This window comes from Aethalodelphis obliquidens, unplaced genomic scaffold (assembly GCF_003676395.1).
Source record: "Aethalodelphis obliquidens isolate GAN/ISIS:26980383/991018 unplaced genomic scaffold, ASM367639v1 scaffold42, whole genome shotgun sequence".
Lineage (NCBI taxonomy): Eukaryota > Metazoa > Chordata > Mammalia > Artiodactyla > Delphinidae > Aethalodelphis > Aethalodelphis obliquidens.
Window position 1 is genome coordinate 3,166,841 of NW_020837986.1, and position 13,204 is coordinate 3,180,044.

Sequence of the window (13,204 nt, forward strand, 5' to 3'; positions counted from 1 at the left end):
GGCTTACTGAGCAGGGAGGGCGCACAGATCAACAACTGTGTGAAAACCTTTCAACCTAATTAGTAGTTACCGTTGCCACTGCTGTCAAGTGAACAGAATGGAAATGGTTTGTGATATAAGCAAAGGAAGAAAAGGAGATAAGAGCAGATTGGATTAAAACCTTATAACTGCTATAACTGGAGGGGAAGAATGCTATGAATACTATTTAAAAGCTACCAACATGTGATTCCCACTTCAGAAAACAGCCACTTTGGAAAAAGTGTGGCAATTTCGAATCAAGTTCAGTACTTATCATTTATAATTGCAAGCACTGACTAGTGAGGCAGTCCCATACACACAGAACAGGTGGACCTTTTCTGGCAGGCAATCTAGCAAAATGTATTAACGTCTATTTTGGTTTTGTTTTTTGGGGGGCGGGGGGGCCATACCACACGGCATGGGGGATCTTAGTGCCCTGATCAGGGAATCGAACCCAGGCCCCCTGAACTGGAAGCAGGAATCTTAACCACTGGCCCACCAGGGAAGTCCCTTATCGTTTTTAAAGAATGTATCTATCTACCTCTAGGAATTTCCCAAGAGACAACTGAGCAGTGATTTAGCTACGAGGACAACATTAAAGTTTTGTTTCTAACAACAAAAAGTCAGGTGAACCTTAATTAAAGAAATTACCAGCACAATAGAACCATTAAAATGACAGTGGAGAGGAGTGGGTGAGGCTGAAACCCACACTGTAACCTGACCTGTGTGCTCAGGATCAAGGTCTGGAGCTCCCCCTGGCCCAGCAGGGCCAGCCTCCCAGACACAAAGCGCCAGGGGGGTGAAAACAGAGTCTAGGAAATGACTTTCAGCCAAGGAGGATTTTCAGAGACTACTGTCCACTCTGCCCTATCCTGAAAGACGACTTCTCCGTGTCTGCTGACGCACATTGTTTCTCTCTGGGGCACGGATGCTTTTTATTTAATCAGAAGTAAAAGCCTGGAAAACATATTACTTAGGCATACAAGAAACTGAGAAGTGAATTCCTCTGGTTAGGGGACCCATGGGGAATCCAGACAGGAGGGAGAAGTCCTTTTACGTTTCACTTTACAGCTTTTTCGACTGTTACCGCATAGATGCTCTCATATCTGGGAAGCAAGGAATAGTCTCTGAAGCTGAAAAATCCGGAAAGAGAGGCAAAAACATGATATAACGCTCCAGCAGGGTGTTGCAGAAGAACTGGAGCAGTGAACAGTTATAATCTGGCCAGCAGGAAAAGGAAAGGTGGAGCATTAAAAAGAACTATTCAATAGTTCACGATTACAGAAAAGATTGGAAAACAGTGTAGAGGAAGCGTGTCACCTGCCATGTACCCAGCAACGGCCCATCTTCATACTCTGACACATGTGCTTCAAATCTTTGTTTTTTAAGAATAAATCATATGAGATAGTTCAAAAATAACCAAAAACACCTGAAACTACTATAATATTGTAAATCAACTATACTTCAATTTTAAAAATCGTATGCTCTGGAGTGTAGGATGGGAGATGTTAACAATTGTAAATGTAACACCATATGACTTCATTTGTAGGACTTTCTAGAAAATTATAGAGACAGAAAACAGATGAAGGGTGCCAGGGACTAAGGATGGGAGAAGGGCTGAAAGAATATGGGGGGTGATGGAGAGGTTGTGTGTTGACTATGGTGGTGGCCACAGGACTGTTTAAAGCTGTCATGACTCAGACCTGCACGTGAAACACAGTGAATTTTACTGTATGTGCTTGTACCTCAACAAATCTGATTTTTTTTAGAATTGCAAATGTGCTTTTAGTATGAAAAGGCTGGAAAGAGCAACGGGTAGGAAGGAAGCTGTTGAGGACAGGAGGAGGCTGAGGACCTCCCCACCTGACCCTTCTTCACCTGGCGTCGGCTCTGGCATCCTGCATCTGCGGACAGATGAGCACCAAGCATGGGCACAGGTGACACAGGGAAAGGCCCTCATGAGAGATGTGAGGCCACAGTGAGAACCTCTTGTAGGATTAAGGAACAGCCATGGAACAGGTGAAAAAGGAGGAATAGGTGTTGGTGAGACGGCATCGGATACACATGAAAACAAACCAACTAGCCCAAGCCCAGTGGCTGAGCTGCCTGACATCCCCGCCCCACTCACCTGGCCTTCTGAGGCCGGGGCACTCTGGCAGCCGTCCTTGTCCTCCAGCTCCAGCAGCAAGTACATGGGGGGCTTGCTGTCTCTGGACTCACTCAGGAAGCCTCCCGTGTCCACCTTCCTCTTGATAGTGGAGTTCCAGTGATTCTTCACAGCATTGTCTGTCCTACAGGGGCCAACCGGGGATCTTTGACCCCAGCACTGGGGCCCGTGCGCCACCGGGCGCGTCACTAGCCTCCCTGAGCTGAGCTCCCACCTCTGTAAATGCGGGTTCAGCCTGAGGAGTTCTAAGGGCTCTTAGCTCTAAGATGAAGTCTGACATGCTTGCAGCCTGTAACGATTTACGGAGTATTTCCACACACCTCTGAGAAATAAACAAAGGTCTTATTCAGCCTACAGGGTAAAATCCTAACACTGAAACATTCTGGGAACTCTCATTCCCTTTCCCACTCACTCTGCATTTGTAGAAACCGTAAGCAAGCTGCCGGCCGGTGGCCCCTGTCCTGAGGCTCAGTGACCTGGAACACAAGCCCTGATCACGTCCCACAGACAGAAAATGGCCAAAGAGGGCACAGAGGATCCACTACTGACCACTCTGAGCCTTGGCTTTTTTATCTGGAGAATCAAAAGACTACTTCACTCTCCATCACTTGCTGAAGATTAAAGAGGAAACATATATGGTGTAAGTCAGGAGTAGTACCCCCACTACAGAAGCAGAAAGTAGCACAGTGGTACAGGAGTCAGGGAAGCATGGAGGGAGAGAAGCAGACAGGGACCGCAAGACAGAGTAACAGAGCAGTAGGAGCAGACAGCAGTACGAAGCCCAAAGAAGTACGAAACTACAGAAGCACACAGCAGCATCACGGTGAGTAGCACGGGGGGCTCAGCAGCGTCAGAGCCCATAGACCTACAGCAGTTCAGAAGTGCAGACACACAGAGGCACTGCCTTCTTTGGGTTTCCGAGCAGAGTGCTTTTCCCTTGAACCGTGAACAGAGAATAGCAGCTTGACGGAGCCACCAGTCTAAGAGGAGGGTCTGGATCTCTGTTCATTCCCACTGAAGGCTGTCAGGACGCAGTGCTGACTGCGCAGGGGTCGGGGCACGGTGGGGAGGTGGCCAGGGACTGACCACAGTTGGAAAGGACAGAGAAACCTTCCCTGAGGAAATAACGTCCCCACTGAGAACCAAAGGATGAGAGCGTGTTGGCTACATCATGGGTACAAGTTAGAGGGCATCCAAGCTGCCAGGAGCACAGGGCGCTCGTGCTCAGAAAAGAGCTCTCCCGTGTCTAAGGGAGAGAGGAGGTCGGAGCAGCTAAGGCCCCAAAGATGAGCAAGGGTGACGGCAGACCAAGGCGAGGCTGGTGGCATCAGCCAGGCCAGGCTGGCCACACGGGAAAGAGGCTCGAGTCCTCAATCCAAGTGTTTTAAGAAATGCCAAAAGGATAACACACTCCGGTTTGAGTTTTGGAAACAGATGATTCCAGACTCCAGGGGAAAGAGACCATCTGGCATTTTATTTCCTCTCCTTCCCAGGACCGCAATGCCATGGCAAAGAAAGGAAACAAAATAAGGTAAAAATGCACACAGACGAAAAGAGCAGGGTAGAAGACAGTGATGAGTAAGTGATTTTTTATAAGTTTCCAGAAGATGGAAAGCAGTTAGCGGAGCAGTGAGCAACTTAGGAGACTGGGAATTGACCCTGGAGCAGGATTCTAGCAAGAATGGAGCCAAGTCGTCCTAATGCTCCCTGCAGAACACCAAGAGGCCCAGGGCTTGGAGTGGCCAGGCCCAGCGTGAAGAGTAGGGTGGAAACAGGCAGTGGTTCGGACGTCCAGATCCTGGCCCTGACCTCATAGGCAGGAGGAAAGAGGTTTATTCTCTAAAAAATAACCAGGCCACCCCGGCCACAGCAGAGGGCAGGGATGGCACAGAGCCGAAAGTGGGACCAGATGAGAGGCTGCACAGTGAATGGGAGGCCCCCAGGCCCCTCTCCCTTCCCTGTCCCAGACTCCAAGCAGCTGGGTCCCCCCCTGCCCCCTCCTCCCCTATCCCCTCCCACCCCGTCAAGAATCTGAAGGACTCGTTCGCTTCTGGGAAAAGTGAACAACTCCAGAGAAATCGGGACTGGGCCTTGGAACATCCCCGCAAAGGCCCCAGCAGGCAGCTCACCTCCCCGGCAGCATCTTGGCGATCTCGGCCCAGCGGTTGCCCAGCACCTTGTGGGCCTCGCAGATGATGCGGTCCTCCTCCTCCGTCCAGCAGGACTTCTTCACTTCGGGGTTGAGGTGATTGTGCCAGCGCTCGCGGCACTGCTTCCCCAGCCGGCCCTTCAGGTGCTTGGCGATCAGCGTCCACTGCTTCGTGCCGTACTTCTTGACCAGCTCGATGACCTTGGGGGAAAGCTGCTGTGAGGCCGGCGGGACCGGCCCTTTCCCCACCCCAGCACCGACCAGTGGGATGTCACACACCCAAGGTCCAGCTGGACAGCCCAGCCACCACCCAGGGCAGCCTCAGTCCCTTGACTCCCGGGGGTGGGTGAAGGCCCGCCACGTGGCAGGCACTGTCCTGGGCATTACCTTCTGGTCCTCCTCTTTGGTCCATGGCCCCTTGACGAGGTCTGGATTCAAGACCCTCAGCCACCGGTACTGGCACTGCTGGTCAGTGCGGTTCTGGGAAGAGGACAGGCACCCGTGAGAACTCCTGGGATGGTGGCCCTGGACCCTGGACACACACTGGGCTCAGGGGACACCTCGGCGGGGTTCTGTCTTGTTCCCTGCACCACCACACACTGCCTGCCCACGGGCCGGAACACGCATGGTTTCCCTGTGCTACCAGAGGGCCCGGATGGAACCAGGCAAACTCAGAACCATGTGGGAAGCCACCGCCAGCTGCCCTAACACAAGGGGGCTGCCCCGTGCCAGCCCGCAGGCTACATCAGGGATCCTTGCTTGCTTCTGGGAGGGTAGTATCTCCCTGAAGGTTTCAGATCACATGGAGGAGGGGGAGGTGACGAGGGTCTGGTGACTTGGTCCCTGAACTGCCCGATGAGCCAGGAAATAAGCCAACAGCAGCTCCTGCCACATCCCCTCCCTGCCAGACGCCTGCAGTGCTGGGGGTGGGGGACCTGAGGGGGACCCGCATCACCAGGAGCCTCTAGATGCTGGACATGGTGGCACCAGCCAGCTCGGCAGGGGCCTCACCATGGAGCCTGCTCAAGTATTGTTTCCCCTCAGTTTCAGTCTCACGGTTGAGAAACCGAAACCGAGCACCAACTCGCTCCTGACTTGCAGGAAGAAATGCAAATATGTCACTGATCTGATTTCATGATCACAGAGCCCAAGACCCCCAGGCACACGGAGGCTGCTGCGTGGAGACGCTTACACCAGGGTGCCTTGGATTCCGGTTTGGGAAGAAAGGGCCTAGGAAGCCTGGAAGGTTGTTTTGTTGGGAGAGCTGGGGGGGACTTGGTAAGGAACTCCCTTTCTTCTCCTTGACACAAAGTCTGTCCTGGGCCCACTGTCCTGGGGGAGGGGGCCGCAGAGGGGCTGCACTCACGGGAAAGTGGCTGGCCAGGAACTTCCAGTCTTGCTGTCCAAACTGCCTCACCAGGGCCCTCAGCTGCTCATCCTGCCAAAACCGGGAAGACAGAGGGCTCAGCTACACGTGTGCAGAAAAGAGCTGCTCTTGACGGAGCCCTCCCCAAAGGAAACAGCCTCTCTCATCCACTCAGTCATGAAATGATCACCTACTACACACCAGGCACGCCAGGCATGGCAGCGGGCAGCATCGGAGCTGCCCAACCTTATGGGACTTAAAGTCTAGAGGGAAGCAGATGTTAATCAAAGCCTCCTTCAAACAAACGGAAAGGTGCTGGGGGGTATGGAGAGGTCGATGGTGAGGCCTATTTGGGGGGATCCAAGGGACAGGCCCCAAGGAAGTCCAGTGAGGCTAGAATGCAGGAAGCAAGCAGGAGGGATGCAAGAGGATTCTGGAGGGGACGGTAGGGGCCAGACCACAAGCAGGGTTGATTCGGGCCTCTGCGTCATGCAAAGCCACTGATGCACTGAAGCAGTGGGTGGTCACGGTTCAATGTGCTTGTTATGAACTTCACTTTGGCAGCTGCAGGAGAAGGGGCTACAGGTGGGCAGAATGAACGAGAGGAGGCCATTACAGGCACCTGGGCCAGAGACGACAGTGACCCAGCACTGGAGATGGGGGACATGGGCAGAATCAAGCGCACTCAGAAGGGAAGGAAAACAGTACCTGTTAAAACGTTCTCCTGAATATAAAGTACTGATTTACACAACTACACGAAATCAGAGTATCATTGTGATGAGGGAAAGAAGCCAGACATAAAGAGTATACATTGCATGATTCTGCGCTTAAGAACTTCTAGAAAATGTAAACTAAGCTATAGGGACAAAAAGATAGTCAGTGGTGTCTGAGGTCAGGGGTGGTGGTAGGGAGAAATGGACAGCAAAGGGAGCAAGAAATGCCTGGGGTGATGGAAGCGCTCTACGATGACGGTGCTGGGAGTTTCATGGTAGCACGTCCATTGAAACTCACTGAATTGTACTTTAATGGTTGTAGTTGATTGTATGTAAACTATTCTTCCATCGAATCAATTTTTTAATATCTTATAACATATAAAGGAAATGTAGGAAATTCCCTGGCGGTCCGGTGGTTAGAATTCCGCGCTTTCACTGCCAAGGGCCTGGGTTCAATCAAAAAAAAGAAAAAGAAGAAAATGTAGTATATCCATACAGTAGAATATTATTCAGCCTTAAAACAGAAGGAAATTCTGTTGCAAGATGCAACGTGGATGACCCTTGAAGACATGATGCTAAGCGAAATAAGCCAGACACAAAAGGACAGCATATGAGTCCACTCTTGTGAAGAATCTGAAGCAGTCAAATCATAGAAACAGAAAGTAGACAAAGGTGGTTGCCAAGGGCTAGGAGGAGGAGAGGGGGGAATTAAGTGTTTAATGATTCAGTTTTGCACGATGACAAAGTTCTAGAGGCCTGCTGCACGGTGAGAATATACTTCACGTACTGAACTGTACACTTAAAAATAGTTACGATGGTACATTTAACATTAGGTGTTTTTACACACACACACACACTCTCTCTCTCTCTTTTTCTCTCTCTCCTGGACAGAAAAAAAGGCCACCAGAGAAATCCAGACCCTCAACTGCAGCTTGGGCACAGCCCAGCATCGGCTGGACAAAGTCCCCATAAATCCTGTAGCTGAGCCAGCCCACGGCCACACAGCCAGCCCCGGACACCCTGCCCTCCCCTGCCGCCTGCCCGACCTGGCCAGGCCAACCCCTGCCTTCCGCCCATGTCCCCTGTGTCCATCTCCAGCACCACCATCCTCCCCGACAACTGCGGGGGGGACACTTTCGTCTCCAGCTCCTGCCGGACCCCATGGGCCCCCTCCACCTGTCCACTCCCGCCTGCACTGTCCTTGTCCCTCCGCAGCCATCTTCTCCCACCTGCCCGGCACAGCAACCTCTCCAACTCCCTCAGCTTCAGGCTGCCCCCAAATCCCTTACCCACCCTACACACAGCAGACTAGCTCCCCGGAGCCCAGCTGTGGTCATGTCCCGCATCTGCTTCAAAAACCTTCAATGGCTTCACCTTGCCAGCTGAACAAGCCTACATCTCTGAGTCCGAAGTCCAAGGCCTTCCGGGATTGGACCCCATTCGATCTTTCCATCTTAATCAACCACGCTTCCTCTTTAAGGACCCTTTGCTACAGCCAAATGGGGGGGGCCTCTTGCTTTTCTCCACCTGTAACCCATTTCCTATTGACTTACCCACCATTTTGCACACCTGACTGCTGAATTTCCAAATCCTTACTCCATGAAACTGTTCTTAACTTCTCAGACAACAGTAAACTCAACTTCTAAAAGCATTTTGGGGAATTCCCAGGTGGTCCAGCGGTTAGGACTCTGCACTTTCACTGCTGAGGGTGCGAGTTATAATCCCTGGTCGCGGAACTAAGATCCCACAAGCCTCTAGGCCAAAAAAAAAAAAAGAGAGAGAGAGAGAAAGAGAAGGAAAAAAAAAAAAGGCATTTCGACAATTACAGGTGCCTCCTACGTCTAGGAAGCTTAGTATAAGGCAGGAGAGACACCACAGTGAGCACAAAAGACACCAGTCTTGGGACTTCCCTGGTGGACAGTGGTTTGGAGTCCACCTGCCAATGCAGGGGACATGGGTTTGAGCTCTGGTCTGGGAGGATCCCACATGCCGCGGAGCAACTAAGCCCGTGCACCACAACTACTGAGCCTGTGCTCTAGAGTCCATGAGCCACAACTACTGAGCCCACATGCCACAACTACTGAAGCCCATGAGCCTAGAGCCCGTGCTCCGCAACAAAAGAAGCCACTGCAATGAGAAGCCTGCACACCACAACGAAGAGTAGGCCCCGCTCACAGCAACTACAGAAAGCCCGTGTGCAGCAATGAAGACCCAACGCAGCCAAAAGTAAATAAAGAAAAAAAAAGATGCCGGTCTTGCCAGCACCATGATGGCCACAGCATGTCCACGGGCCTGGGCATGGTCCAGACAGAGAGATGCTCTGGGGTAGGGACCCCATCTTGCTTGTTCTTCTAAGCCTGCAAGAGTGGAATATAGTCCCTGGTCCACAGTGGGATGAACAGAAAAGGCTGGCTTAGCACTCCTCTGAAGAAACATCTTTTATGATTTAAGAGTGTTTCACAACTCAAACAGTAAGGGGGAAAAAAAAAAAGACTTAAAACTAAACACATACAGGAAAATAGAGGTAGAATAAAAAGATAAGGCCAGTAGGAGTCTAAATCGGTACAACCAAGTCAGAAAACAACCTGACAGTTTCTAAACTAAGCATATACATACACCATGAGCGTACCTAAGTATCCTCTCTAGATGAATGAAAACATAATCCTCAAAAACACTTAGGCAAGAATTTTCACAGCCGCTCTATCCACAATAGCCAAAAACTAGAAACAGCCCAAATGCCCATCAACAAGGGAAACATACTATGGTCTATCCATACAATGGAATACTCTTCAGGAAGAAAAAATGAACAAATTACTGAATCATGCAACATTATGCTGAACAAAAGAAGCCAGATAGAAAAGAGCAGAGCTGTATGATTTCATCTGTAGGACATTCGAGAACAGGCAAAACGATCAAACAGAGAGACACTGGATGGGCGACTGCCTGGAGCCAGGAACGATGGACCACAAAGGGAACTTCCGGGGACAATCAAGGTGGTACTTATGTGAGTAATACACACTTATCAAAACTGTTGGAACTGTTCACTTTAAAAAGGTGCATTTGACTGTATATAAATTATACTTCATAAACTTGATTAAAGAAGAAAATCAATTCAGAGCTTGCTATCGCAGACAAAATACAATGATTTTTTAAAAATGATAATGAAGAGGGGCTTTGCAGATTTGGCTAAACCTCCCAGCAGTTAATGGACAAGAAGCACAATTAAAGTCCACGATGCAGAACACACCAGCTTTCAAGAGACACAACAGCAACTGCTGGCCCCAAGGTCTGAGAGATGCATCCCTGTAAGAGTCCTCAATACTGAGAGTGTCCAGGAATGCTCTGAGAAGAATCATCAGGGAGAACCAGAGTGCCTATCTGCTTCTTTTTTGTTGTTTTTTGGCCGCACCATGCAGCCTGTGGGATCCTAGTTCCCCCGACCAGTGATTGAACCCGGGCCCCCAGCACTGGAAGCACCGAGTCCTAAAGCTGGACCGCTAGGGAATTCCCCCATCTGCTTCTTTCATCAGCTCCTCCTCTTCATCATACTGGTCGGGGCATCAGGCAGACACAACCCAGGCTCTGTTCCTGGTCCAGCCTCCCAGCTGCCATCACCTCCACGCCCGCAGTTGCCCCTCGGTGTCACTCACCTCCTCGTGGGTCCATTTAACCTTGCACTTGCTGTCTCGCTGCTCCGGCACATCTGAATCTGTGTCCTGGTAGTGCAGCTCATCCAGCTCCTCACTGCAGGGAAAGCAAGCCAAAGGTCAAGGACATGTGTCTCTCCACCTGCTGCTACATGATGGACGGACAGTGTGGACTGTGGCCATGACCTCTTTACTCTTTCATTTTCAGTTAACACTCTAATGATTTCAAAAGCTACAAGAAAAAAGAAGTTAAGATTTCACCAAGGACTTCCCTGGTGGCGCAGTAGATAAGAATCCACCTGCCAACGCAGGGGACACGGGTTCGAGCCCTGGTCCAGGAAGATCCCACATGCCACGGAGCAACTAAGCCCGTGCTCCACAACTACTAGAGCCTGCGCTCTAGAGCAGACAAGCCACAACTACTGAACCCGCATGTCACAAATGCTTAAGGCTGTTCACCTAGAGCCGGAGCTCCACAACAAGAGAAGCCACTGCAAGGAGAAGCCCGCACACAGCAACAAAGAGTATCCGCCACTTGCCGCAAGTAGAGAAAGCCCGTGTGCAGCAATGAAGACCCATCACAGCCAAAAATAAATAAATAAATTTATTAAAGAGAAAAGATTTCACCAAGAATATTATATTCAACACCAGACACCTATTTCAAATTTTCTTTTAAATAACAAAACTTTTTCAACTTGCACGGGTATTTTAAGGATTAAAGCTGATGATGTATGTGGGCTTCCCTGGTGGCGCAGTGGCTGAGGATCCACCTGCCAATGGAGAGGACACGGGTTCGAGCCCTGGTCCGGGAAGATCCCACATGCCGCAGAGCAACTAAGCCGCTGCGCCACAACTACTGAGCCTGTGCTCTAGAGCCCGCGAGCCACAACTACTGAACCCACGTGCTACAACTACTGAAGCCAGCGTGCCTAGAGCCCGTGCTCCGCAACAAGAGAAGCCACCACAATGAGAAGCCCGCGCAACACAACCAAGAGTAGCTCCCGCTCACTGCAATTAGAGAAAGCCACATGCAGCAACAAAGACCCAACACAGCCCAAAAAAAAAAAAAAAAAAAGCTGACGATGTATGTAATCATCAAGCACCAGGATTTTAAGAAATATTGTTCGAGAAAACCATTTAAAATACATTATCTCAGTAACTATGTCCATTTTTGCATACCCCTTCTCAATCCTTGCCTACACATAGGTCTAGTTTATGGAGCTAAAAATCAGAGTACAAGCAGCTTTGAATTCTGGATGCTTTTATTTTCTAACAGGTAATTTTCCAAGTTACTCCAAAATCTTCCTATTTATCAGGTTTAATAGTTACAAAAATGGAGATCATGCTATCCACCCCCAGGCATGTCCGGGGCTCACAAGAGCACCCTTCCAACTCCATTAGGTCACCTCTGTCAGGGACATTCCGAAGTCAGGCATTTTTAAGTGGGAAAAAAGCCTAGACGTCTCCAAACAAGCAAGGCAAGCACAGGCCTCTCCAAAAGAGGAAGAGGACTTCCTTCTGTGGCGACGCTCCTTTCCCCTTCTCAGCATCTTCCTAATCACACCCACACTCCCCAGAGCACATTGGAAATCCTCCAGTCTCATAACATAAGCCCTTAGGCTGCAACTGCCTGTCTCCTTGACAACGTGGACAGAGGTCGGCTCCACCTCATATCTGTAGGGCCTTTGGGGGGTAGCAACAAAATGCCTTAAGAAATGTTTGCTCTGGGAATGGCTGGACATAGGAATGAATAAACATGCAAAATTGCTGCCTCTTAGTCGGTAAGAAATGCTAATACAAGTAAACTTTTTAGAATTAGGAAAGGGACAGACGAATTTCTAAACCCAGCAATACACCAGTCATAGGAGGAGCTGGAATTCAGCCTTGTCTTGTCATTCCCAAACCAATTCATGGGGTCCTCCACTATCACAAAGTAGGAGGCAAAAAAACTCTACAAGATGCTAATAACAGAAGGAAGCTGGCTTTAACATCAACTGCCCCCCAGACTGTTTTGACAGAAACTACCTTTGGTTCTCCAGCACCCAGCTTCTGACAGAAGCTCAGCAAATGTTCCTTCGAGGAAGAGACTGTTTCTGTGTAACACTCTCTGGTGCTCCAAAATACTCTATTGAATGGGGAGAGCAGCTCAGATGGCTGGGAGAGTTCTGTGAGGTAATATACTTCTAGCACCAACACGATGATGACTGTCTACTTCACATGCATTCTCATTATCCCCATTTAATAGATGTGAACATTGAGGCTCACAGGGTTATGCCACCTGCCAATTCCACTAAGCCAGGCTCTAACCAGCACCTTCCAGTCCTCATCTCGTAATCCCAGCTGGAAAAGCAGAGGCTAAGTCAGTAGTGGCAACCACATGGAGGTCCAACACACCCTTTCTATGCCCTTTCATGCGCTGGGCTCTGCTCCAGATAGGGTGAGTCAGAAGCTGAGCAGGAAGTAGGGCACTGGTGCAGAGGAGAGTTACAGCGGGTCGCCGAGAATCAAACTGAATGCTGTTCCAGGGTACAGAACTCATCCCTCACCTGGCTGGGGTGGGGGAGGTCCTCCACTGAGCCCCAGGGGAGAAGTAGCAGAGGACCTGGGGGTTGTCTGGGGCCTTAGTTGTTGCCTGGAGTTAACACTTCCTGAACCAGAAATTCAGGGCCTGACTACTGCCTGCCCAGAACAACCCTTGGGAATTGGAGCTGCCCTGAGAAATTGTGGCCTGAGGAAGACACACCCTGAGCCTGAACACTGCCCAGGGATCAGATGCTTCCTTGCTGAAAGGAATTCTAGGGAAAGCCAGCAACGATTGCTTCTCAGGTCTATATGCTGGGCCTGAGAAGGCAAACACCATCTGAAGTGGGGTTTGAAGTTATCTGGGCTGCATGAATCCAGGGAGGGAACAGGGCAGAATCCCATTGTCCTCCGTGACTCCCTGCCTGGTTGAAAAGCCCAGAGCTCAGGCACCGGGTGCACAGGTCTAAGACACGGACCTGGAGCCCACAGACCTGGTTCTTGGCTTGACTCTGCTACTCATTCTCTGGCGAGTTAAGTAAGATGGAGACCGCAGTTCCTGCCTCCACCCCAGGGGCTGCTGGCACAGAGCGGTCTCGATACACATCAGTCTCTCTTCCCCTC

The 13,204-nt window shown here is 50.3% G+C and overlaps 1 protein-coding gene across 2 annotated transcripts in view; it reads right to left on the reverse strand.

The window, feature by feature from the left end:
• MYBL2 (MYB proto-oncogene like 2) overlaps positions 1-13,204 on the reverse strand; it is a 28,225-nt gene that overhangs the window by 14,124 nt on the left and 897 nt on the right. The window contains exons 2-6 of one of the 2 annotated variants that reach the window (XM_027078267.1): positions 10,064-10,157; positions 5,701-5,772; positions 4,722-4,814; positions 4,315-4,535; positions 2,147-2,309 (exon numbers count right to left, since the gene is read on the reverse strand). In XM_027078267.1, the coding sequence (XP_026934068.1) occupies positions 2,147-2,309; positions 4,315-4,535; positions 4,722-4,814; positions 5,701-5,772; positions 10,064-10,157 (643 nt within the window). The remainder of the gene's footprint in view (positions 1-2,146; positions 2,310-4,314; positions 4,536-4,721; positions 4,815-5,700; positions 5,773-10,063; positions 10,158-13,204) is intronic. The other variant, XM_027078268.1, reaches the window with a different exon arrangement.